The sequence below is a fragment of the Delphinapterus leucas genome, chromosome 9 (assembly GCF_059928025.1).
Source record: "Delphinapterus leucas isolate spDelLeu-1000000601 "Yukka" chromosome 9, BTC_Dleu_Yukka2, whole genome shotgun sequence".
Taxonomy (NCBI): Eukaryota; Metazoa; Chordata; class Mammalia; order Artiodactyla; family Monodontidae; genus Delphinapterus; species Delphinapterus leucas.
This window is the reverse complement of record NC_143137.1, coordinates 18,897,399-18,924,006: the sequence shown is the minus strand read 5'-3', so window position 1 is coordinate 18,924,006 and position 26,608 is coordinate 18,897,399. Positions and strand designations below refer to the sequence as shown.

The 26,608-nt window shown below is 40.1% G+C and overlaps 1 protein-coding gene across 2 annotated transcripts in view; it reads left to right on the top strand.

Moving 5' to 3' along the window:
- Positions 1-26,608, top strand: part of EXOC4 (exocyst complex component 4) — an 823,589-nt gene that overhangs the window by 691,287 nt on the left and 105,694 nt on the right. For both annotated transcript variants that reach the window (XM_022580733.3, XM_089917005.1), the window contains exon 14: positions 13,818-13,996. In XM_022580733.3, coding sequence (XP_022436441.1) covers positions 13,818-13,996 — 179 coding nt within the window. The remainder of the gene's footprint in view (positions 1-13,817; positions 13,997-26,608) is intronic.

Below are 26,608 nucleotides of genomic sequence, written 5' to 3'. Positions count from 1 at the left end.
GCTGGGAGGTCCAAGATCAAGGTGCTGGCCAATTCAGTTCCCGATAAAGGCTCTCTTCCGGGCTTGCAGAGGCCTGTTTTCTTGCTGTGAACTCACAGGTCAAGGAGAGAACAAGAGATTTCTCTCAGGTTTCTTCTTATAAGCGTACTGATCCCATCATGAGGGCTCCACCTTCATCATGACTTAACTACCTCCGAAAGATCCCATCTCTAAATACCATCATTTTGGGGTTGGGAGCCTCAACATATGAATTTGGGGGACTGCATCTCAGTTCATAGCAAGGTGAAGATACTTAACTGTTTACCTTTACCTGTTACAGTCTGAGCTGTAATTTTACATTAATGATTGGAAATTAGTCAAATAAAAAGGCTAACTGTTTAATGTATAGAATATGTTGCTACTATACAGGCAAAGGGACAAAAGTTATGCTTCCCAGGAAGAAAAATGGCAACTTAAATTAAAACTATGATTGTAGAGAAAATTTAAAGCATTTCTTGTCAAATGACTTATGTAGTTCTGAGTCAAATAGGAACAGGGTTGTTTTTTCTACATAATGAATCTCCTGTAATGTAGTATTTGAACTCATCACCTAGTCGTCTTCTGTTGACCTGTGATTAAAATCTTGGCCTTTAATTGGAGGCTCACTGTTTGAACCCTGATGTTTTGCCACCAGCCCAGCCTATTCAGGCTTTTGATAAAAAGGGTGATGTTTTTGTGTCTGTCTGTCAGGCAGGGAACCAAGGTAGAGGTAAAACTGCCTGTAGCAGAATGGTGCCTGAGCTTCAGTCTCTAGACCTTTGCCCTGCCATCACCTTGGTAAACCTCTAGCCTTTCTTTTCTAGAAGAGACTTATTTGAGCATGATAGTTTTTCTGTGCTCACTCATGAGAACATAGCACATAAACTACTCCAGAATTCCTATACAAGGACAGAAAGATGAAATGACAGAAGAAAATCTGCGTTTATGCCTACGTGGATTGAACATGTCAGAACATAACTGGCTGTCATGCTGAATTTTCTCTCTCCAGATCTGAAAGGAGAACAGCGTGAACAGTTTGCAAGAGCTCTGATGGTTTCAGCAATATTGTTTACGTTTTTAATTTAGCGCATTAAATTCTCACCATACAAGTCATGTTGTACTTCATACAAAACCTTTGTTTCCCGAAACTCAGCACACTGGGAAGAAACTTAAAGAGTACTGTCAAGAGATCCAGTTAGGAAGCAATTCCTAGGAGATTGCTGTTCTAGGAACTGTTCTGGGCAGGGGAGATACTGATTTTGAAACGTACATCAATTTTCCATCTATTTCTCATTTCTGATTTTTTCCCCTAAACTTAAACTTGTTTTAATTTGGAAAGTTTTAAACCCATAGAAAAGTTGAAATAACATTCCAATGACTGCATATATACCCTGACTTAGATTTACTGACTGTTAACATCTTGCCATCCCCTCTCAGTTTCCTCTCCAAATATATATACACACTTCCCTCTTGCCAAATCATCTAAAAGTAGGCTAAAGATATCATGACTTTTTACTCTTAAACTCTTAGCATGACTCTCCCAAGAACAAGGGCATTCTCCTACTCACCCGCATTATTACCATGTGCTTTATGTTGCTGCCGTAACAGGTTACCAGTGGCTTAAGACAATACGGATTCATTTTCTTACAGTTCTGTAGGCGAGAAGTCCAATACAAGCCTCATTGGGCTAAGATCAAGGTGTCTGCAGGGCTTCGTTCCTTCCTGGAGGTTCTAGGGGAAAATCCATTTCCTTGCCTTTCCAGCTTCTGGAGGCCAACCTCACGCTCTGGTCTGTGGCCTCCTCCTCCATCTTCAAAGCCAGCAACCTAGCCTGTCTCTGAGCCTTCTTCCATCATCACCTCTCTCTCCCTGACCACAGCTAGGAAAGCTTCTTCACTTTGTGATTAGATTTGGTCCACCCAGATAATCCCCCCATCTCTATGTCCTTAACCTTAATCACATCTGCAAAATCATTTTTGCCTTATAAAGTAACATAATCATAGGTTCCCAAGATGAGGGTATAGACGTTTTTGAAGGGCCATTGTTCTGACTACTACACCGCACCTAACAAAACCAGTCTTCATTCAAAGTTCATCCAACATACAGTCTATAGTCAAATTTCCCCAGTTACCAAAAAAGTGTCATGGATCCAATCAAGGTTTACATGTTATAATATGTCTCTTTGGTTTCCAGTCATCTATAACAGTCTCATCAGCTCCCTCTCTTTTTCATGACATGGAATCCTTTGATAAAGAGTCTAGGCCAGTTACCAAGTAGAGATCTGAATTTAGCTAAAAGTTTCTTTGTGATTATATCCAGACTGAACATATCTGTCAAGGATACCCATGTAGGTGGTATTTTGTGCTTCCCACTATGTCACTTCATATAAAGCCTGGCTGTGCTGCTACTGGCAATGCCAAGCTTGACTTTTTGTTTAAGGTAGTGACTGCCAGATTGCCCCATTGGAAAGGTGGGGGGTTTCTCTATAAAATGCTTGATAGAAGTTCGCCATCTTTGGGAGACACAATCAAGGAACACATTCACAGAGCCAGACTTTAACACAGCATTTTTCAAACTGTGGGTCATGGCATATTAGCAAATTACAAAATCATTCTAGTGGACTTTGAACCCCCCCAGAGGAACTAGGACAGGGCCTGGGTAATGGTGGATTCCTAGTAAATATCTGCTAAAGAATGTATGGCTCAGTAATAGGCAGATAACCAACTAAAGAATGATCAAAGGGACTTCCCTGGTGGTCCAACGGTTAAGAATCCGCCTTCCAATGCAAGGGACGCGGGTTCGATCCCTGGCCGGGAAACTAAGATCCCACATGCCACGGGGCAACTAAGACTGTGCGCCGCAACTACTGAGCTCACGCGCTCTAGAGCCGGTGCACCACAACAAAGAGCCTGTGTGCCGCAACTAAGACCCGGCGCAGGCAAATAGATAAATAAATAAATAAATATTTTTTTTAAAAAAAGATCAAAGGGTCAGAATTGCCACTCCTCTAAAGAAGGTATACAAATCGTCAGTAAGCACATGAATAGATGCTCGGTATCACTAGCCATCAAGGAAATGAAGATCAAAACCACGAGACACTACTTCACATCCACTAAGATGACTATAGTTTTAAAAGATGGGTAATCATTGGGCTTCCCTGGTGGCACAGTGGTTGAGAGTCCGCCTGCCGATGCAGGGGACGCGGGTTCGTGCCCCGGTCCGGGAGGATCCCACGTGCCGCGGAGCGGCTGGGCCCGTGAGCCATGGCCACTGGGCCTGCGCACCCGGAGCCTGTGCTCCACAGTGGGAGAGGCCGCAACAGTGAGAGGCCCGCGTACCGCAAAAAAAAAAAAAAAAAAAAGATGGGTAATCACAAGTGTTGGCAAGGATGTGAAGAAATTGGAACCCTCGTGTACTACTGGTGGAAATGTAAAATGATGCACCCACTTTAGAAAACAGTCTGACATATTCTCAAAGGGTTAGAGTTACCATATATGACCCAGCAATTCCATTCCTTGGTATATATACCCAAGAGAAATGAAAACATACATCCACACAAAAATTTAGATGTGAATGTTCATAGCAGCATTATTTATAATAGCCAACAAATGGAAACAACCCAACTATCCACCAAGTGATGAACAGATAAACAAAATGGGATAGATCTATGATATATCCAATGAGATACTATTTGGTAATAGAAGAAGTACTATTGTATGCATGAACACGGATGAACCTTGAAACCATGTTAAGTAAAAGAAGCCAGTCACTAAAGATGACATATTGTGTGATTCCATTTATATTAATAGGAATTATATATGAATGTCCAGAATAGGGAAATCTATAGAGACAGAAAGTAGATTAGTGGTGACCTAGGGCTGGGGTTGAGGATAAATGGGAAGTCTAACAGGTGCAGGGTTTCTTTTTGGTGGAGATAAAAATGTTCTAAGTTAATTGTGTGATTGTGTGACTCTGTAACTATACTAAAAACCAACCATTGAACTGCACATACTAAGTGGGTAAATTTTATGGTATATGAATTCGATCTCAGTAAAGCTATTATTTTTAAAAATGCCCATGACCGAGCCCCACCCATGCCAATTAAAGTTGAATTTTGGCAGGTCGAGTTTGGCATCAGGTATTTTGTTAAAACTTCTCTAGCTCAGTTTTTAATGTTTAGGCAGGGTTATAGCTACTGGTTTAGGCTAACTACCAAGACCCTTCTCAGTGCCAGAACACTGTAAATCCAAAAGTCTAGTGTTTTATGCCTGTCCCAGTGAACAAGGTGATTTAAAAGCACAAGGGGACAAGCTGGCGGTCACCCCCCAACACACCTTAATAATAGTCATGATTAATTTCTTCGGCTGACATCTCTGAGTGAGTAGAAACCTCAGTTCCCCTGCAACATATATATATATATATATTATATATATATATATATATATACACACACACACACACATATATGTATATATATATAGCAAGTATATTAAGAGTATTGCAAGATTCTAAATCGTGGACAGACAGTAGGCAAAGAAAGCAAATGAAAAATCTTTGATTGTGATTATTGAAGGAGGAGACAAATTTCTGAAGAGGAGGAGAAATTACTTATTAAATATGAAAAATAGCTACTCACATGATTGTGTGTGATGAAAACTATTGAAGGATAGACTTAGTGATGAGGTTTAGCAGTTTCTAGGAAGAAAAAAATAATATTGTAATCAAGGTAACTGGACTATTTTATTTCTTCTTATTTATGAGGGTTTAGCCAAGATCATTTTAGAAAACGTTTTTGAAAACCTGATTAAAGAACCCATCAGAATGGTACCACCTCCATTATTTTTGACACAGACAAATAAGGTTTTAGAAGTGTTGAAGACTGAGCAGTTGTAAAAAGCAGGAGTGATAGATGGAAGTGTCATTGTCACATCTCGTAAGAATCACTCGGTATTATTAGGAATCTAGGTAGGTGACCTGACCTTTTTATAACCTTCATCAGTTTAAGCTCTGACAGATAATGGCTAAGTGGTCTTTACAGGTTACCTTAACATGTCTCAGTTTCTCTGTCTATACAACAGAACTAATTAATCCCATGCCAAAGAATTTAATCAAGTTCCAGCTGCAGTGAATATGGTCAGACATCTTATTAGGTCTAGTATAAGTCAAGGTCTGATCCAGAAAACAGAAACCACTTCAAGTATTCCCATAAATTCCTTCAAGTGGGAATTAAATGTGGGGAATTTGTTATTACAGGTGAATGAGGATCTGAGTGTCAAAGAGAGGACATTAGGAGAACCTGTAGATTAGCAGCAGCAAGGAGCCACTGCCTCCCTTTAGCTCTTTCCAAAGGGAAGAGCCATTTACTGGAGCACAGAGGTACCCAAAGGAATTTGGGGCATGGTAGGAGCTAGAGCCAAAAAGGAGGTGTGTCTGCAGTTGGAGACTTGACCCAAGGCAGAGGGGGAGGGAGAGGAATAGCAATGCCCTGACTTCTCCTTTCCCTTTAGCCTTCAGTTTCCCATCAGGGCCTCCCATTGTCAGTACCCAGCTGAGAACGTGGAAAACAGCTGGCAGGAGTCAACCCCTGCCTCCCTCTGATACAGATCACAGCAAAGGTGAGGAAATGGATCTTAGGGCGAACAAGCTTGGACTCTCAGGGTTCACCCCCTTTTTATTCTGTATCCATTAAAACTTGGCGCTTCTGCCCAATTCATGGTAACTACTCATCATTTAAAGGAATTCTTCCTCTCTCCCCAACAAGGGTGAGTCAGCCTCATCCATCATTGAATTCATCTCAAGTCTAGGATCTCTGCAGTCCTACGTCAAGGCAGATGTGATTCCTCATATACAGTGACCTCTGAACTAGAATGGAAAGTTAATACTACCAGCTCCTCATGTAAAATAGTAGAATAAATAGCACCTCACACCCATTAGGGTGACTATTATTTTTAAAAATAAAATTAAAAATAAAACGGAAAATAATAGATTTCGATGAGATGCGGAGGAATTGGAACCCTTGTGCATTGTTGGTGGAAATGTAAAATGAGGCGGCCGCTCTGGAAAACAGTTTGGTGGCTCCTCAAAATGTTAAACATAGAATTACCATATAAGCCAGCAATTCCATTTTCTGTATATACCCAAAAGAATTGAAAGCAGAGATTCAAACTAATACTTGTGCACCAATGTTCATAGAAGCATTATTCACAATAGTCAAAAGGTGGAAACAATTCAGATGTCCATCCACAGAAGAAAGGATAAACAATATGTGGTATGTACACACAATGAAATACACAGCCTTAAAGAGGAATGAAATTCTGATACATACTATAACACAGGTGAACTTTGAAAATATTATAAGTGAAAAAAGCCAGACGCAAAGGGACATATATGATTCCACTTATATGAGGTACCTGGAATAGGCAAATTCATAGAGGCAAACTATAGAATAGTGGTTCCCAGGGACTGGAAGGAGGAGGGAATGGGAAGTTACTCTTTAATGAGTACAGAGTTTCTATTTGGAAGATGGAAAAGTTCTAGAAATAGTGATGTTGGTTGTACAACATTGTGAATGTACTTAATGCCGTTAAACTGTACACTTAGAAATGATTCAAATGATAAGTTTTATGTATATTTTGCTACAAAAATTAGGAGTTTGGGATTAACAGATACACACTACTATATATAAAATAAACAATAAGGATGGGGAACTATATTCAATATCTTGTAATAACTTATAATGGAAAATAATCTGAAAAAGAATATATATATATATATATATATATACACACAACAGGATCACTTTGCTGTACACCTGAAACTAACACATATTGGTAATCAACTATACTTCAATTAAAAAAAAAATAAGGAAGTGGAAAACAAAAAGAAACCCTTGATTAATATATGCATAAAAATGCAGGGCATGGGGCTTCCCTGGTGGTGCAGTGGTTGAGAGTCCGCCTGCCGATGCAGAGGACACGGGTTCGTGCCCCGGTCCGGAAAGATCCCACGTGCCGCGGAGCGGCTGGGCCCGTGAGCCATGGCCGCTGAGCCTGCGCGTCTGGAGCCTATGCTCCACACCAGCAGAGGCCACAGCAGTGAGAGGCCTGCGTACTGCAAAAAAAAAAAAAAAAAAAAAAAATGCAAGGCTGCTGCAGCCTCCATTTCTATAACTGGTCACATTTCTCTAATTGGTGACATTTATTACTTCCTTCTTCTACCATCCATCCCATGTTGCCCTTGCCCTGTGCCAGCACTCAGCCGCTTAGAGTGTTTTACCTATTTGTGTTGAACTGAACCTTTGTTCCTGAAAAAGGCTGAGTTCTTGGCAGTTCTGCCTTTAGTCGGCTGCTATGGGTTTTTTTCCATGACTGTTACTATGGACCTGGAAATACTAAAAGGGGTTCCAGTGAATCCGACGTAGTCCTCTCTGCCTTTACTCCATAGAAGCAACTCACTTTGCCCTTGGTAATTGAGGTCGGTCCTTCCAGGCATCAAATTGACCCCTTTCTCTGCGTGTTGGTTCAGTAGTGTGAGAAGCCCAAAAGAGCTGGTTGACAATCTCTCTTACCCATATAATTTAGTCATTGTTGTATTTTCTGGTGGAAGCATTCCTTCCTGAGTGCCTCTAGACCAAAGTTGTGGGAACAGGAGCAGAAACGTCCATGAGTAGTTTAAATAATGAAAAGAGGGACCATTCCTACTTCTAGTCCTTGGATTCCCAGACCTATACTTTCTTGTTATTGGAAAAATAAATAAATAAATAACAGCACTATATATTGGTCTCCTGAGTCAAAGCACCCCAGCACTCCAGCCTTGTACATGTTGTCTCCCACCTGCACCATAGCTGAATCCTGCATCAGCCATTTCTCCCGGTCAGTTTCTTGGCCAGCAGCACTGTTGAATAGCATACCATGATTGTGAATAAGAGCTTGAATACATCTGGGAGTGGTGCTCCTCGAAACATTTCAGACAAGGAGAGCAATTCCGTACTCAGGGTGGGTACAGCACTGCCCCCTCCAGTATGCAAGGCGTCTGGTCGTCTGCTTCTCCACCTGAGCCAGCCGGTGTCTCTCCCCTGCTCTGTTCTGGATCATAGGGGACTGCCCTTTGTACAGTGTTTCCTGGCTCTTGGGGCAGTTATCTTACAGCGGGACAGCAATGGGAAGTAGTAGTAGAAGATTTGGGGAGTGGGACAGGGTCTGAACATGTATGTTATGTGGTCAAATGTAGCCCAGATCTGCAAATCAGTCACTTTGAAACTATTTGCGATGTTTCTTTCATAAGTGCATTTAGTCTGCTGAAAGTGCACTTTTTTTTTTCCTTCCTAAGATTTCAGGGAATAACAGAATTATTTAAAGACTAAATGGAGACAATTTTCACATCTTTGGCAAACTTCTCTTAAATGAATTGTCAGATCGACCTCTTTAAAGATTATAATTGTGTGGTAAAATTAAATTAAACAGGTTTTACACTCTTGGCAAAGTTCTCTTAAATGATTTCTTGTCAGATTCAAGCTCTTTAAAGATTATAATTGTGTGGTAAAATTAAACTGAACAGGTTTAACACACTCCTTCAGTGTTTTAGGCTTCTACGTGAGCATGTTGGCCTACCGATAATAAAGGTAACTTCTCACATAGGTTCAGTGCCTGAAACATACGAGTTTTGGGTTCTGATGTCTGTTCCTGGGTATATCAGAGAATCTTTAGGCCATGACTGAATGCCTCTTATTTCACCTTCTCCAGATAATGATTATTCTGCTGCCCATTTCACATAAACATATTGGATATCTTCAGTAAATAACGTGCTTTCATAATAAGCAAAAGATGACGGCTGAGTAAAAATTCGGATCTCGAAAGAAGAAACAGTACTAACCCAGATGCTGGGGGTAGTCCTCTAGCCATGAGACCTCCACAGTGGACACTGACTGCCATCTGTGTTTTTGGTTTTTTTGAGAACTTTTTTTTTTTTTTTTTCTTTCTGCGGTTCGCGGGCCTTTCACTGTTGTGGCCTCTCCCGTTGCGGAGCACAGGCTCCGGACGTGCAGGCTCAGCGGCCGTGGCTCACGGGCCCAGCCGCTCCGTGGCATGTGGGATCCTGCGGGACCGGGGCACGAAGCCGTGTCCCCCTGCATCGGCAGGCGGACTCTCAACCACTGCGCCACCAGGGAAGCCCCGAGAATGTTTTTTTAAAATTGAAGTATAGTTGATTTACAGTGTTTCAGGTGTACAGCAAAGTGGTTCGACTATACAAATACATATGTACCTATTCTTTTTCAGATTCTTTTCCATTATAGGTTATTACAAGATACTGAATATAGTTCCATGTGCTGTAGAGTAGGTCCTTGTTTATCTATTTTATGTATAGTAGTATGTGTCTGTTAATCCCAAATTCCTAGTTTATCCCTACCCCCCTTCCCCCTTTGGTAACCATAAGTTTGTCTTCTATGTCTGTGAGTCTATTTCTGTTTTGTAAATAAGTTCATTTGTATCATTTTTTTAGATTCCACATATAAATAATATCATAAGATATTTGTCTTTCTCTGTCTGCCTTACTTCACTTAGTATGATAATCTATAGGTCCATCCATGTTGCTGCTAATGGCATTATTTCATTCTTTTTTATGTCTAGGTAGTATTCCACTGTGTGTATACACACACACACACACCCCCCCATATCTTCTTCATCCATTCATCTGTCAGTGGACATTTAGGTTGCTTCCATGTCTTGGCTATTGTAAATAGCGCTGCTATGAGCATTGGAGTACACGTACCTTTTCAAATTATAGTTTTGTCTGGATGTATGCCCAAGAGTGAGATTGCTGGATCATATGGTAACTCTATTTTTAGTTTCTTAAGGAACCTTCAAACTGTTCTCCATAGTGGCTGCACCAATTTACATTCCCACCAGCAGTGCAGGAGGGTTCCCTTCTGACTGCATCTTGAGCAAGCCTGAAGCCACAGTCTTAACCAGCTTTTAGACCAACCAACCATTGCCTCCAGTTTGGCTCAAGTAACTGTAATACCCGTGTCCTCCAATTTTCCAGGTTAAAATGCTTGATGCATCCATCTGGAAGGTTTTCTCATTTGTGGTAGGGCTTTCAGGTTTTTGGTAAACATGTTCATTGGAGAAAGTATAGAAAATACAGAGAAACACAAAGCATGATCCAGTCACACAATTAAACATTTTGGTATATAGATATCCAATCTTTTTTCAGTTCATATAGATATATAATTATGTCCTTTTTAAATATAGAGTGACTACAGTTTTTTTTTACTCAACTTCATATTATGGCTAAAAATAAACTATATCAAACATTTTTTCTATGGTATCAAATATTTTCTACTATGTAATTTCTAATGACTGCATAGTTCTCCAGTGTGGATATGCCATAATTTATTTAATAAATTAGAGGGTTTAGGAAAAAATCTGTAGTTGAGCAGCTAGAGCCATCCCCTTAAGGTTATTGTAACACATAAAACCCGTCCACCAAACTCTTTGACATACACAAATCCTCGAAGGAATGGTTTTTCGTGTGAAATGGTTATAGCTGTCAATCATTTATTCTCCATGTCATGGTTCTGGTGCTCTCTCCAGGTTTTTAGGGGGTGATTATGGATTCCTGTCAAATGAGATGTCTACTATGTATTCAACACGAGGCAGTTTGTATTTTTCTCCATCTATTGCTTTCCCATCGGAGGAAGTTAAGCAAATCTCTGTGAGCCAAAGGGGAATGGGATAGACGTCTAGTGCTGGCAGCACACGGCAGACATGCCCGGGTCCCAGAGATCCCGCATAAGTAGATTAGACTGCTACATAAATACATTTGTCTTGATTGTCACATTCCACCCAGGGTTACGCCTACATGCGTAAAAATGGCTCCAAGCCAGTTTTTCAAAGGCAGTTTGCCTCCCTTGTTGCTTTTTAACCACCCAGCTCACAGGCATTTTTTGTGTTATAGCTATCAAAGATGATTAAGGAGCTGGGAGAGCTGATATATAAGGACAGATTAAGAAAACTAAATATTTACAACTTGACTGAGTGATAGCCAAGGGGAAGATACTGTAACTGTCTGCTGGGCTCAAATCATGGAAGAGATACTGTTTTGCTTTCCCCAGTAACTCAATTTTAGGGATATCTAAATTCAGAGAAAGTTTTCTGAAGATGACATCACTTATGCTAATTAGATAATTGTGTCAGTTGAAATTCCATTTCGCTGCTTACTAGCAGAGACTTGGAATAGCAGTGGCTTAAACAAATAAGGTTTCATTTTCTCTCCTATAACATGAAGCCCAGAAATGTATCGTCTGGGGCTGTGTGGCAGTTCCATGATGTCATTGGTGCCCCCATGCCCTCCTGTCTTTGGCGCCATTATTCTCAGCATGATATTCGTACTCAAGGCCACCTGGTATTTGAAGAAGAGCTACCACAGCTTCACTTACCTTGGCTGAATTCCAGAAAGGGGAAGGCAAAAGAGGTCCCTGCCAACTAAGACTGCTTGGAAGAACTTTCTCGGAAGCCCATTTCCTGATTCCAGTTTATATCTTATTGACCACCACATCAACAGGAGGGGCTGGGAAACTGAGCAGGGTTTTTGGTTTGGATGATTTTGTTTTTACGTTGGGTACCTTGCTTACCACAGCGATATCAAGGTCCTTTGACTGAGAAGGCATGGGAACATGGCTGCCGGGTAGGCAATTGGTGGTTTCTGTCACAATGACTTACCTCTTAAAGATTCTGAGAAGTCTGGACTCTGAGACACAGTGACATTTGCTATGATGTTCCATTTGTAAAACTGGCCCTTGCGATCTAATTTATTTACTTCTCGTCACTCATCTATTTCAATTTATTTGTCACAGCATACCCTGGGTTGATGCTAAATAAACCAGCCATCTCAGCAGAACTAAGAATAATAACTACAACTTACTAGCTTTTACCCAGTTCCATGCACTGTGTTACGCGCTTCACATCACCTGAATGGTTTGCTTCAAAATACTCCAAGGGGGATGCGGAGTAGATATGCATAAATGAAATAATACTCACCATGAGTTGCTAATAATTGAAGCTGAGCAATGGCTATATGGAAGTTTGTTATTATTTATATACTCTTCTCTCTCCTTTTGTAATAACGGAAATTTTCCCGGTAAAGATCTTTAAATCACCTCATCTACATCTTACATTATTTCATATGAGGTCGGTACTATTACCCCTAGCTAACAGTGCTCAGGGCAGTTAAGCAGTATCACACGGTGAGTGAGTGGCAGATTTAGGATTCAGACCCAGGTCTGCCTGACTTAGAAGCCTGTGCTCTAACCCTTGTTATTCAAAGAAAGCATGCTTCCCCCATAAGGAGACTAAACCTCATCAGAAATGTAGATTTTCAGGCCCCACCCAAGCCCTATTACAGGACCCCCGAATAAGGTTTGTTTGCACACCCGGGGTTCCCATGCTCTGTCCACTGCACTGTTATTGCCTTCGTAGCCACAACTTAACCAACTCAATCGTGAGTTTCCCATAAAAAATGTTACCCTCTGTTGAAGCAAGAAGCCTTTTCATGAGTCACTGCTTGGTAGCATTTAATAATAATTGAATAGGCATTTAATTCAGAGCAGTTAACCTCTTTCAACCTTGAGTGTCTGCTGTAGTGCTGAGCACCAAATGCCTGTGTGTCAATTAAGCACCATTCTGACTATGTGTCAGCTGCTAATAATCACTGCTTGCTTGAAACTTGGTTTGGTTTGTTCTATTGAAATAACGCCCTTGCTTCTATTAACTTAAGGTGTTGTGAGTTTTAAAAGTTTTGGGACTTAACAGAAAACTGTTCAGCTACCTGTTCTACCTTCCGGCAGCATCATCTCTGCTTACCCACCCCTGTATAACTTTCCTGAAAAGACATGATTTTTCTCCCTAACATCTTCAGTCATCTTGTATCATTTCAGCCCTGTTTTTGAAAGAAAGAGAACTATGGGTTAGTTCTTGTGTGTCCTGTAGGCAGAACATCAGCCTCCATTTCTCCATCTGTGCCTTGGCTGTGCCATATGGTCTTTAGGATCCCTTCCAATGTCATTATTCTCTAACCCCACATAGCGTGATTTTAAAATCTCGCCAACACAAAAACATTATGAAGACACTGGACTGTATGTGAAATCTACTCGATTATGTTTTTTCAGCCAGTAAAAGGATCCCTCATTGATTCGTACTCGTTTCTCTGTCCGAATAATGAATGCCTTGACACTGTGTAGCTTCCTTGCCTCAGATCCGTGTTAGAACAAGTAAATGAATGAATGAATAAGTGAATGAATGAGGCCTGTCGTCCATCTCAACTATAATCTGCTTTCTCAAAGAGGCTGTGCCCTCCGCTTTGGAACGGGTTAAAAGATTTTCAAGCTGCCAGGTGAATGTGTTTGTTTTATATATTATAATCACCTTCAAACCGTGTATATACTTAACGCCCTAAGCTGTTCTTCAACTTCCATAGCAGAAGAGGTAAGGGAAAAACCTACAAAAGAGCAGGCATCAAAGCCATCCCCAGGGACCATCACTGTATAGGTCAGGCCCATGCTGGTTGAGGGTACAAGCATCAGAGTCGCTTCATTCTTCTTCCACGAACTCTTTCTCCTACAAGAGTAATTTGAAGCCAGTTTATGTATAAGATAATGTTCTCACAAAATTAAACCTAGGAAAAATAGCATGCTGTAATATAGTGACAATAACAACCATTTTGCTAGACATGCCTTAGAATGTCTTGTCCACCCCTATCTTTTCCATGCTATAAGTAAAGTGTGTTTCTGATTTGTTTTGCAGAGCAGCCTTTGGCAAGGAGTCAGAAGTTCTTATTGGGAACCTGGGTGATAAATTAATCCCTCCACAGGACATCCTCCGTGATGTCAGCGACCTCAAAGCCTTGGCCAACATGCATGAGAGCTTGGAATGGTTAGCAGGTCGAACAAAGTCGGCTTTCTCCAATCTTTCTACATCCCAGAGTAAGTACCAGCAGGGTGGTTCCTGTGGGGACAGCTGAGGAACTAGACTGAATACTTTCATTTGAAATGCCATAAGGGGACATGTCCGAGTTGTTGGAAGATCTGTGCAAGAGTTCTGCTTGTGTTGAGCCTCTGGTACTTAGTCATTCTGTGAAAGGAAGTAATCTCAGCTTCCCCATGTGGGGCGTGGGAAGCCGAAAAGGTCCATGTTAACATAGCTTGATGTTAAACCTTAGAAACACCGGATTGTGTAAGATTGAACCACCATGTCTTAGAACAGAAAGCAATACATTTTGTCCTTCTTACAACTTCTCAAGGGTAGAAACTGTGTCTCAGAGCTCAAAGCTGAGCACGCAGTTGATGTTTTCATTTTAACTGATAGAAAACGAATGAAAAAGTATTTAAAAAGAGAATAATAGAAGTGATCAAGTTGCTAGAAAACAGAGACAATGAGAAAAACATTTATTCTGGAAAAGAGATGGCTGAAAGATAACCTCATTATACATTTCAAGGAAATTAAGGAATAGGGTCTGAAGTAAAAATGGGAAACCTTTTTCTAGCAAGGACCAATGACCAATTATTTCAAAAATAATTTGAAAACTTTGGGACACATAAACTTTATTCAATAAGTATAGCACAAATGTTTTTTAAAAGCATTAGTTCAGAAGTGTTAAACAGTTAAAGGCAAAGAAAAATGATATGAAGAGGGAATAAAGGAGATGGGAGATTTGAATGCATGAATGGAGGGACAGAAAACAGGATAGAAAAAAGCAAAATCACAGCAAGAACATGAAAGAAACTGAATCAGCTCTGAAGTTAGTATTAGAACGAACTGTTAGAAGATTGTTAGAAGGAAAAAGCTTGTATTATTTGGACTGTGGACTTCAAAGAAAGTTATTTTTTATCATTGTCTCTTGAAAAGTTATTATTGCTTGATTAACCATGATTTCCAGCCCAGAGAGGGAGAAGAGGTGGATGAAATAAACCAGAGTAAATTATGGCCTGAAATGCAGGCCCCACGGGCAGAGTCTAGGAGACCTTTGAATGCTCGCTTACTTATGATCTCATGCCGATTGTGTAGCTGTCCTGGGAGTCAACAGCGGGTGAGGAAAGCAGATGGAAGGAGGGGGCTTCTGAGATTACGTATTCTGCTTTAGAAATCTTCTTCAAATATTACTTTTTATTTATACTCTTATTTTTGCACTTTTTAGTATTTAAAATAGTACTTTTAGCTGATGATAAAATTGTACGTGTTTATTCTTAGAAATGTATTCACCTACTAAGAATAGTCTGGACTCAGTATCGAGTCTGAGCAGACTCTGCCTAAGTAGGTATCCTTGAGAGGTTTTCAACTTTATAACGACCTCATAGCAGGGAACCTGTCACAAGTGGTAGTCAGAATGAGCCATTTTATCTCCCAGACTCACCCGACTCCACCAAAAAAAAAAAAAAAAAAAAAAGTCAGCAAGAGCTGACTCCCTTTTGCTAGTTGCAAAATAAACAGCTCTGAAAAGGGACCAGATGCCTCTTTTCCTAGTTTCCTTTGACTCTTGCAAATGTAGGGCTGCTTGGGTTGGTTTGTTAGTGATGACCGGAAGGAGCCCTCTCGTTCGGTGGGCCATCGAAGTCCAGTATTTCATAATGCAGTCTCTTATTTTGGCAGCACAGCCTCCCAGGTTTCTGTTCTGTCCATCCTAAAAGAGAAGGATGCTCTGTGAGTTACAGTCAACTTTGTAACTGCACCATTTACCTGTTCTGTTCACGTCACCGAGAGTCCCTAGTACAGCTGATGTCTAATTCACGTCTTCCAGCACCTCTGTTATTCTGACAAAGACCTCTTGTCCCATGCCCATTAATACCTCTCATGTGCTCAGTTCCATTTTATAGGCTGTACCCTCTCAGTTCCTTTCAGGGTGATTATTCCAGCCAGTGAGTGATTTAAGTGACTGTTAGCATTTTGACGATCAGTGCAAAGCCCAAGTGAACTGTAATCACTACTTATGTTGTCTCTGTAAAAACAGAGCATCCAGCAAACCTGGTTTATTCTGCTAACAATATGCCTTGCCCACCCACACGGGGCTATTCTTTGAATTCCCAGGAGGGATGCCCACTGATGTTTATAATTTGAACAAAGCAGGGAATGGGTTACTTTGATTGCGCCATGTCAGTGTGACTTTAGAAAGGGAATAAAGGACAGCTCTTTATTATTCTTTTGAAAAGTGAACCAAATGATTACCTCAACAAAAGTGTTGCCAAGTCTGGAGACTCGATAGCATGAAGAAAATGCCAGACTGTTGTCTAGCACTCATAGAGACTCAGGATGGGGAAAAGGCAAGAAAAGAAGTGTAGAAGTTTCTTTTCTTGTCCACATCCTTTAACTATTTGGTATGGTAAATGCCATGCTTTCTTATAATTAAGAAGCTACTAGTAGAATGGAATGGAGGAAGTTTGCAGAAAATTATCTTCATAGTAGAAAATCTCTTTAGATATTAATAGCAGTGTCCTCCTCCACCTGAAATATCTCATGTCGTAGTGAACAGAGTATTGCATTGTAGTGGCGGAGCATGGCTGGCCACTTGCCCAGGAGATAAGAGTTGACCATTTTTTCAAAGACAGTTTTTCCATCTCTTTTAGTATTTGCCTAAGCATCACTCTGTGTTCTTTACATTTAAAAGAGTCTCCTCACCTCCTGTAGATCCTGACTACTCCAAAGGCACTGCTCTTACTTTCACAGTCCATGGTTCCTGCTCCATTTCTCCTGGTATTCCCCTGCTCAGCCTTCCTTAAACCTGTTCTACTTAAGATTCTTTCTGTTGAAAGTCACAGCCCAATTAAAAGAAAAAGAATGCATCGATTTATAAAACTGGTAAATCAAAAGACTTCAGGTGTGGCTGGATCCAGAGGTTCACAAGATAACACCATGTAACAGACATGTTTACACACCTGCTCTCTCTCCCCCACTTTCTCTATTTTTGGTGTATTCCCTTTATTGCTTTCCGTCTCAGGTAAGACCTTTTCGTATGGCAACATCCTTGGTTACCAGCAGCCCCAAGATTATTTGATCCCTGACAAAAAGAGCTTTTTTGCCAACAGCTCCTGAAACAGTCCTAGAGAAGACTTGGATTGACCTAACTTGACCTCCTCTCATGGGTCTCTCAGGTTCTCTCTGTATATGCCTAGTTTTCTGACTCTTTACCCACGACTCAGTCTCCCACTCCCACTTCTAGAATGTCTTTATGTTCAGGGTCTGTTTTAACAAATATGCTTTCAGTGCAAGGAAGTTGAGCAGAATCATATGTAGCGTTGGGCATTCAGGATCTAGGTTTATCCATATTTTCTCTCATTGATCACAATTTCAACCTTGTAGTAAACACAGGATAGTATCTGTAATATCTGCTGTTTGTAACAATCCTAAATAAGAAGTCTGAGATTAACTGTTATGGTTAAGAAAATTCTCAGAAAATTGTGACCTAGATAAAAATTAAGAGTGTATTCAATTGGAACACTAATGATTTTCTTTTCTATTTTATCCCTTTGTTTTAAGGATGTGTTGCCTTTAAAAATAGGGTACAGAGAACTTGAAGGGGGCTCCAGAGCTTGTTTTGACTGCATTTGCTTCCTCAAGGGGACGCCTCCTCTCTTTCTCGGATTCTGTAAAAAAAAAAAAAAAAAAATCTCCAGGGTTAGAGAATCTAAAACTTCCTTGATTATATATTCTGCTCTTTAAGTAACCTTACCACCGAGGAGGTCATCTGTTTTTTATTAAAGTCCCTTTGCTTCAGTCTAAACCTCTTTCTTCTGTCCTATTCTTCAGAAATTAAACGTTGAATATTTTTTCTATGAAATACTTTAATGTGTCTGAAAACATTTCCCTGGTCTCTACCTGCCCATCTCTGGATATTAAACACTTTTGGCCTGAGGGTCCCACCCAGTCTCTGAGTCCAGGGCAACCAAATCTAGCAGAAGTAGGAGCCCAGATCAGGCCCAAGTTCGCTTACACTCTCTCGGATGGTGGTTTGACTGTTAGCCTTTGTGAATGTGGCCCATGTTGCAGGTTCCTTCAACACCAGTTGTATCCCCTTCTGGCTCCCTCAGCTCCTGTTACCGCAGTTCTTGCTGTGCCCACGTGCATTGATAATAAAAAGTCATACTGTAATCTTTTTTTTTTTTTGCAAAACCACAGGGTCAAATAAATCTCATAATTTTGGTTCCTGGAATTGGTTCATGAATTGCAGTATTAGTTATGCAGTTATTTATATACTTCTTTTTTCTTGTATTGTGGTAAGATATACATAACATCAAACATACCATTTTAACTGTTTTTAAGTGTGCAGTACAGTGGAGTCACGTGAACTCTGTATTTATTACTATGCAACAGATCTCTGGAACTTTTTCATCTCACATAACTGAAACTCTGTACCCACTGAACAATAAATACCGTATTTCCCCCTCTCCACCAATCCCTGGTAACCACTTTCCATTTCTATGAGTTTGACTACTTTTAGATGCGCCCTTATAAGTGGAATCGTGCAGTATTTGTCTTTTTGTGACTGGCTTATTTCATGTAGCCTAGTGTCCTCAAAGTGTTATAGCATATGACCGGATTTCCTTCTTTTTTAAGGCGGGATAACATTCTGTTGTATGGATCTACGACATTTTCTTTATCCAGGCATCTGTCAGTGGACATTCAGAGTTCACCCACCTCTTGGCTATTGTGAATAATGCTGCAGTGACACATAAGTGTGCAAATTATACTTCTTTCTTAAAGCAGAACTATTATTATTAGGGATCTTAGAAATCATCTGGTCTAACTCAGATGTTTTGCACATGGAGGAATCAAGGCTTCCGAATGGTCACTCTGCACAGTCAACTTGTGATCATTTCTGATCATCGTCTTGTGTGTAACCAGACTTTCTGTGCTTTAAATATACGGAACTATTGCACATATCCCTTTTTGAATATCATCTTACTTGTAATAAAATATCTTATTAATTTTTCTCCCTCTTTTTTTGTTCTACAAATATTATCGAAGTTAGAAACTCAACCTGTCTTGTTATCATGTTAACAGAATATCTTCTAGCTACTGCACTCTCCTATGGCAGCAGCCACTAACCTTGTGTGGCTGTTTACATTTAAATTAATTAAAACTAACTGAAATATAAAATTCATTTGCTTAGTCACACTAGCCACATTTCAGATGTTCAGTGGCCACTGTATTAGCGAGGTTGTAGAACATTTCCATCATCACAGAAAGTTCTGTTGGATTGTGCTATAGATCAACACTTAGTTCGCTACTGATAAAGTTCTAAAATAATGCCAGTTCATACAGTTAGCTTTTTGAAACATACTTGAAATGTCCACCTAGTTATATCAAGACATGGATAAATACTTTACTTGTTCAGTCTCCAAATCCCCTGAAAGAGAAGTATGTGTTAGGCCTGGCTTTGTCCAAAATTTTTTCTGTTGATGCTAAAGGGAAAAGAGTTTAGCGGTCAAATACACTTGAGACCCATTAGGTTAAAGAACCTTAAATGTAGTTCCTGCATACAGTAAAACTTTTAAAGTCTTTTTATGTCAACGGAGTAATTACAGCAATGCAGTGTTTCCCAAACTTCTTTATCAGTGGAATTCTCTCCCCCCAGAGCATCTTACGGGACTTTTCTTTTGTGGAACAACTTCTGGTAAACACTGTCCTATGCTATATTTATATAATTTGTTCAGAATCGTTTATTTCTCACAGCATAGGCACAAGATAGGGCATATGCTTCACGACTGCAGGAATGTAATTTCATATTATTGGCAGATTTGCACACCATCAGATGACTTCTGTTGCAATTTGGTTACTTTATTACTTGATTGAATCATTTTTAGAAATGTTCAAGTCAACCAATACGAAATGACTATGGTTTCTTTTTTGCTTGTTTCAAACCTGGCTGCTGCCCAGTCTTTACACTTCACTCACAATTCTCAAAAGATTCCAGCTACTAATGTAATTCCACACCTCAGTTCACTGATGAATGTTAATATGTCCAGAGATTGATTTTTTAAGAAAAATTTTAATTTAGAATACTTCCAGATTTTGAATAAAGTTGCAAAGGTAGTACAGAATTCCTGTGTATCTCATACCCAGTTTTCCCAGTTGTTAACATCTTACATTTGTCGCAACAGATGAGCCAATATTGATACATTATTATTAACTAAGGTCTATATTCACATTTCCTTAGTTTTTATCTGATGTCCTTTTTCTGTTCCAAGATCCCATCTCTAGGATATCATAATACATTTAGTCATTGTCTCTTTAGCCTCATTTAGACTGTGAAAGTTTCCTAGACTTTCCTTGTTTATGATGACCTTAACAGTTTTTTTGTTTGTTTGTTTTGGGGGTTTTTTTTGTTTGTTTGTTTTTGCAGTACGCGGGCCTCTCACTGTTGTGGGCTCTCCCGTTGCGGAGCACAGGCTCCGGACGCGCAGGCTCAGCGGCCATGGCTCATGGGTCCAGCCGCTCCGCGGCATGTGCGATCCTCCCAGACCGGGGCACGAACCCGTGTCCCCTGCATCGGCAGGCGGATTCTCAACCACTGCGCCACCAGGGAAGCCCTCAGCCTTAACAGTTTAAAGGAATACTGGTCAGATATTTTGCAGAATGTCCTTCAATATGGGTTTGTCTAATCTCTTTTCATGATTAGACAGGGCTGGTGGGTTTGGGGAAGGAAAACCACAAAGATAAAAACATTCTCATCGCATCTATCAAGGATAACTGCTATCAATGTGACTTATCACTAGTGATGTTCTGGGATTGATTTTTATGCCTCCAATTCATATAGTCCCCTCTAGACAGTTCCTTCTGAACTCTAGATCGACTTTCCACTTTCCCACCGCAAACTGCTTTTGTCTCTCTTTCTAGTGACCATTTTTTAACATGATGAATGCATCTATTATAAGCCCAATGTTTGGACAAGTTGAATAGCTGCTTAAAAAAATAGTCGTCACAATTATGCAGTTGATAAAGATTATAATCTTGTGGGTCTGAAAGGCCTACGGAAGGAGATGTTTTTTTCTGCCCTGAGCCACTCGATTCGGGCCTGCAGCTACTTCTTAGTTGCCACATGTGCTAAACAATCCTTAGTAAATGTATACAAACCTATTAATTTCAGACAAAGCCATGCTGAGATTAAAAGAGCTATCTGAACTTTTCTTCACCAAAAATAAAGTTTTATTTTAACCCATTTACATTAGGTCCTTCTAATGTGCAGTGTTGACTGAAAACCCACTTACAAGTGAAACTTATTTCCTGACAAATGTCCTTTTAGAGCGGTGATTCTCAAAGTTAGCTGCATGTCAATTGTAATCAGTTGGGGAGTTTTAAAAAATACTGTTGCTGGGCCCCACTCCCAAAGATTTTCATTTAATCGTTCCAAGATGTGGCCTGGGCATCCCCAAACCATTCACATCAGGGGTTGAGAACCACTGTCCTAAAGGATTGGTTCTCATCCTTGGCTTATATTAGGATGACCTATTGAGCTTCCGGTCAGACTTTCTGCGGGAGATGCCCAGAGTACCATGCTTTCAAAAGTCTCCTCAGGCAATTTCAACAAAAAGCCAAGGTGGAGACCCACTGAGTTTTGAGCCCTCCAGAATTTCTTCTTTAATTTCTAGAGCTCTTATATTTGGGAAATGCTTTATAGTTATTTTGTCAGTTCTAGTCTCAAAAGTTTATCTTTTGAGTTAACAAGATATCTTTTGGGTTAACATGACTTCCCATTTTACAGACAAGAACACCAGGCTCAGAGTGTTGTAATTCGTGTCTATACTAGAGTCAGGACAGCTGCCCACTTCTGCTTAGCAGTTCCTAGTTAGCCAAACTGTCCCCCAGGTCTGATTAAAAATAAAAACCTTCCTCTTACCTTTTTCAAATCAGTGAAATGAGAAGGGCACAGGAATCAGTGTCTCTCTTAACACAAAAGCCTGTGATTGCCAAACCAATTGAATGAATGTAGAAGTATTTACAAGTCAATTATATCACTGAAAATAAAGATGGACAAGGTCCAGGTGTCTGTACACCCCCCATCCCTCGAGTATATGGTTTTTTCGCCAACCAGGAGGCCTTTATACATTGCCAACTATGATTTAACATTTTCTAGAAGGTGGAATAGGAATTGAATATGAATAGAGCTCTCTATCATGGGCTTTTTCTGCCCTAATGGCAAATGGAAGATAAAATGCAGACCCCCACCCCCTCCCCTTGCTGTTTGTTTTTCTGCCTTGACACAAATGAGAATAAAAATGTCCCTAGACAAGCTCTCCTGGGACATTGTCCCATTTCAGCTTTGCTTTTGTGAAACCATTAAGCCAGAATTTTTCTGTCATGATTTCACCTGATTATTTTTAATTAAAACTCCGTGTATGGTAATTTCTCTCCTGCTCCAGTATTTACAAGTTTCAAGTATTTGTAGACTGTTATCAGACAGCACCTCCCCAGCAGTTGCTTAGCCTAACTCTACATATTTAGTGTCTCGGATCCTCTTTTTGAGGTTGGGCTTTCTCTGCCATAATCATTTTTTGTCTTATTCGTTGTCATTTTCTTCAGCTGACTCTCATTCTGTGGTTACACTCTTATCATTCCTCTTCCTCAATTGGTGACAACTTCCAAATTCATTGTCATTGGTTAGTTTCATGAGCATACTGTTTACTAAGAAAATTACATTACCACTGGAATAATACCTTGTTCAGGGCTTTCCCACCTACTGTCCAATCTGGAATTTGTTTTGATCTTATCTAATTGACACAACTTCTACTTTTGTGTGAGCCTTTATCGCTTTTTTGAAAAGTGTCCAAATACACTTCCATGTTGTACCAGTTTCCGAATTAATCATATGTTTTGTAGGAATGAAAACACTAAACGACAATTTTATGATGATTCAGTTTTGTTCATTTTCAGTCTTAATTGTACTCTGTTGTTACTTATGAGCTGATTGAAATTTATCTTCATGAAGAAAGACTTGTGTGGAGAAAGTCCCTGCGCTCAGGGTGTTCACCTGGTTGTTCTTAGGAACTTTCTGAGGCCCATGTTGTTACAAACAGTGGAGATGCTGGTTATTCTCTCACTTTATAAGGAAAAACATCTGGACCCCTCCAGCTCCTTCTCCACATTGATGTACTCTGCACTGTTACTACTGATTATCATCCAAACTTCAGGCTGACCCATGCGGTTCCCATGTTCCTTTCTTCTCAGTACATCTTAAGTACTGATAACACAGGTTAGTCCCCTTTTTAAACATTTCTTATTTTTTTCCCTTTCCTCTCATTGAATACCCTCACATGGCTCCTAGATCGTGGTCATTTTGCCTCCCTCTAAACCTCTATGTTTTTCTTTTATTTCATAGACTCTTTCCCATGCTTCTCCTTTAGTCTTGGAGGCTTATAGTACATATTTGACTTTGAAGTCAAGTACACTTGGGGACAAATGAGGCAAGTTATTGTATCACCAGAGGAAAATTATTTCACCTTTCTGGACTAGTAAGGTCTTCTTACTTGTTAAATAGATACGATGATGCATCCTCACTGGGTTGGTGTAACCATTACATGAGATGATGAACTTGGAGTTCTAAGCATGAGACACAGAGTGGGAACTTAATATGGGGTTCCTGGGGTTGCTACTGTGAATCCTATCACTGGGGCTCTCACTCATTGCTCTGCTCCCCGAATACTGGGTCTTCACCTTCTCCCACCCCTTCAGGGTTCTCTTTTATCTCAAGTCTTGTGGTTGCTTTTAAAACCCTGTTAACATCTGTCCTTTTTGTTTTTCAAAACTATGAAAAGAGGGTTCCGATGTTGTTGAAAAACATGCCAGAAGCAAATACAGTTCCTTCTTGTCCATCAGCTGGTCATCTGTCGAGTCCATTGTCCTGTGCCGAGTACTGATTAGAAAACAGCACCCTACCTCCCTCAGCAAGGAGGTGATTATCAGTTGTGAAGCTATGGAGGGCTAGTGCTGTGGACATTATGATGTAATTTTGGAGTTTTAAGTATCTACTCATAAAGAATTATGTGGCTGTTTCTTTGAAAATGCCAACATTTGTATCCAGAAGGGAAATATTTTATGAAAATACGGTAATATCATGGATGGCTTAAGTGTGGTGACTGGGAGCTTCCAGATGAATGATTGTATCTTCAAACAAAACTCTAAAATGGAAACAGGAAGAAGAAATAGGAATGAAAATCTCTGGGGAAAGGGGGAGGCAGAAGAAGGTGGAAAGCAAGAGAGGGCTTTAAAATAGCATGCTGAAATAGCAGAGCCAGACGGAGGAGAGGGTGGAAATGCAGAATTACCCGGGTTGACACCCTGAGTGGAGGTGAGGAGAAGTGGCTACTAGGGCAGCAGGTTTTGAACGAGAAATCGGAGGGGACCGACTTGGCCCACACAGAAAAAAAAAAGCCTCCTATAATGAATGAGAAGTAAGTGAAAGATTGTACCTGAAGGCACTGATTGTGCTATTAAATGTAAGCTCTTATCTGGAAAAGCCCTCAGATAGTTGGGTGCTTTAAAATGTGAGATAAGCCCCCTTACCAACATGAAGCCATGACTTCATGAACTTCTCACTAGAAAAAGAGTGTGTCTTTTAATTTCTTCACCCTCGAAACTAAGCGTGGGTATACTACAAATGCAGGGGACCAGGAAAGATGAATCCTGATGGGGGAAACAAAAAGAGGATAGAGGGCTGGCCTGGACTGAATGGAAGAAATCTCTATCGCTTTATGGGATTGGATTTAGAAAAATGTTCCAAAACATTTTTGGATGTAAACTGAATCTGCTTTTTCAGATAGCTTACTTATTAATCACTAGTACACAAAGACCCTTTGCAGTCTGCCAGCCCCCCGGGAAAGTGTAGCAAAGGGACGGTATACGTGAATGTGTGTGCATGTGACAGTCCCAGAGGATGCCAAGACGATGACAATGGCACTCAACATTTAGACTGCATTTCATACTTTTTCAAGGACCTTTATAATCATTCATTCTTAATCCTTTATCCCTGCCTCAAGCTGCAGTTAATAGCCTTTATTCTCTCAGTTTTACAAAGCATGATCATGAAACAGAAGTTTGGCCATTGGCCCAAGGTCAAAGTGAGACGGTGACAAAATCTAGATTGAACCCTACTGTTCTCAGAGTGCAGACCACAGTGTCTAGAAAAACAACATAATCGCCTGTTGCTAGTGTGCCCCAGAACACCAAACTAGCGCACCTCTGTTTCCCTCCCCGGGATAATGCTATTCTTTAGCTGTCTGCCAAAATCACAGCAGCAAGATAAATGGCACGCTGCATCCCAGAATGCGTCTATGAATGACACTGGGTGCACTTTAAAGGGGGTGGTCTTGACCTTCACCTGCTGTAAGAAACCGAAGCTGGAAAACCTCCACCCCCCTGCCAAGGATCTATTTTGAAACCAAATTTTATAGTCGTGTATTTAGGGAAAGGTTCTCAGTTACTTTATTATCCTAAATTCAATATTGTAATTTATATCCACTCTTATAAACTATACAATAAAAATGTAAAAGAGCTCCCTTCTTCTTCATATGAGGTACAGGAATATATCAGGTGTAGGTCTCCAAGGTACAGTGTTGTTTATGAATAGCAGTTAATTCTGTGTACTAACATCTTTGAGGTCTGGTCGTTGAATCCTAGGTGAATTTGACTGGAGTTCTTAACTAACAACGTAATCCAATTTTTATGAAAGGAAGAATAATGAGGACTTTTCTCTAAGACTAATGAAAAACCTAAATGTTTTTCTAGAAACCAAGAATATCTGATCAGATTCTTCAAGGAAGCAAAAATCCTGTAAATGTCAGAAAGATGTTACATTCTGGAAAACCCCTTTGGTCAAATTCATCTAAAGAAGGTGCTACTTGCAGGTGACTTTTCAGCAAGTCTGTCAAAAGCTTCTTGCTACAGACAAAAATTCAGTAACCTTTCACTGTGGATGTGCCACAATTATCACTCATTTAAAAACAGTCCCTCTAATAGAGTATTTTATCATGCTGGACAGTCTCTGCATTGTTCATTATTTGGTGTTTGCTGAGCTGACGGCACTTCCACAGCACTTTTCTTATCTCTACTTCTTCAGAATTGGATTTTATATTTCTGAACCAGCCAGATATGACAAGTCATTTTCTTCTCTCTTGTCTTTTAAGAAACGCAAACTTGATTTCTTTTTTTTCGACAATCACCACTTAAAGTTATTGGAAATGTCTGTATTAACTAGCATTGGGATATGCAGTGGAAGACTATTGCATTTTAATTGCAGTTGGGGTTTCCTCTCTTCTTTTTCTTTCTTTTTATTTTCCAATATTTGTGTATTCTGTATCTCTTTGGAACCTCATTCTTCGAAAACAGACAGTGTACAGCAAAGATGAGGTATTATGAAGCCTGATGTTGCTAGAAGACAACGTATTATTTGAATTATTGTATTCCTGAACCTCAGGAAAGGTGGTGATAAGCTATGTAAGTGGGTCTCTGTATATAAAGATTGTCTTTATATGAGAAACTTACTGAAAGGAAAATGATAAAGTCATTAGCCTAACACCTGGGGTGGGGGGGGATTGCCAGTTCAAACAATA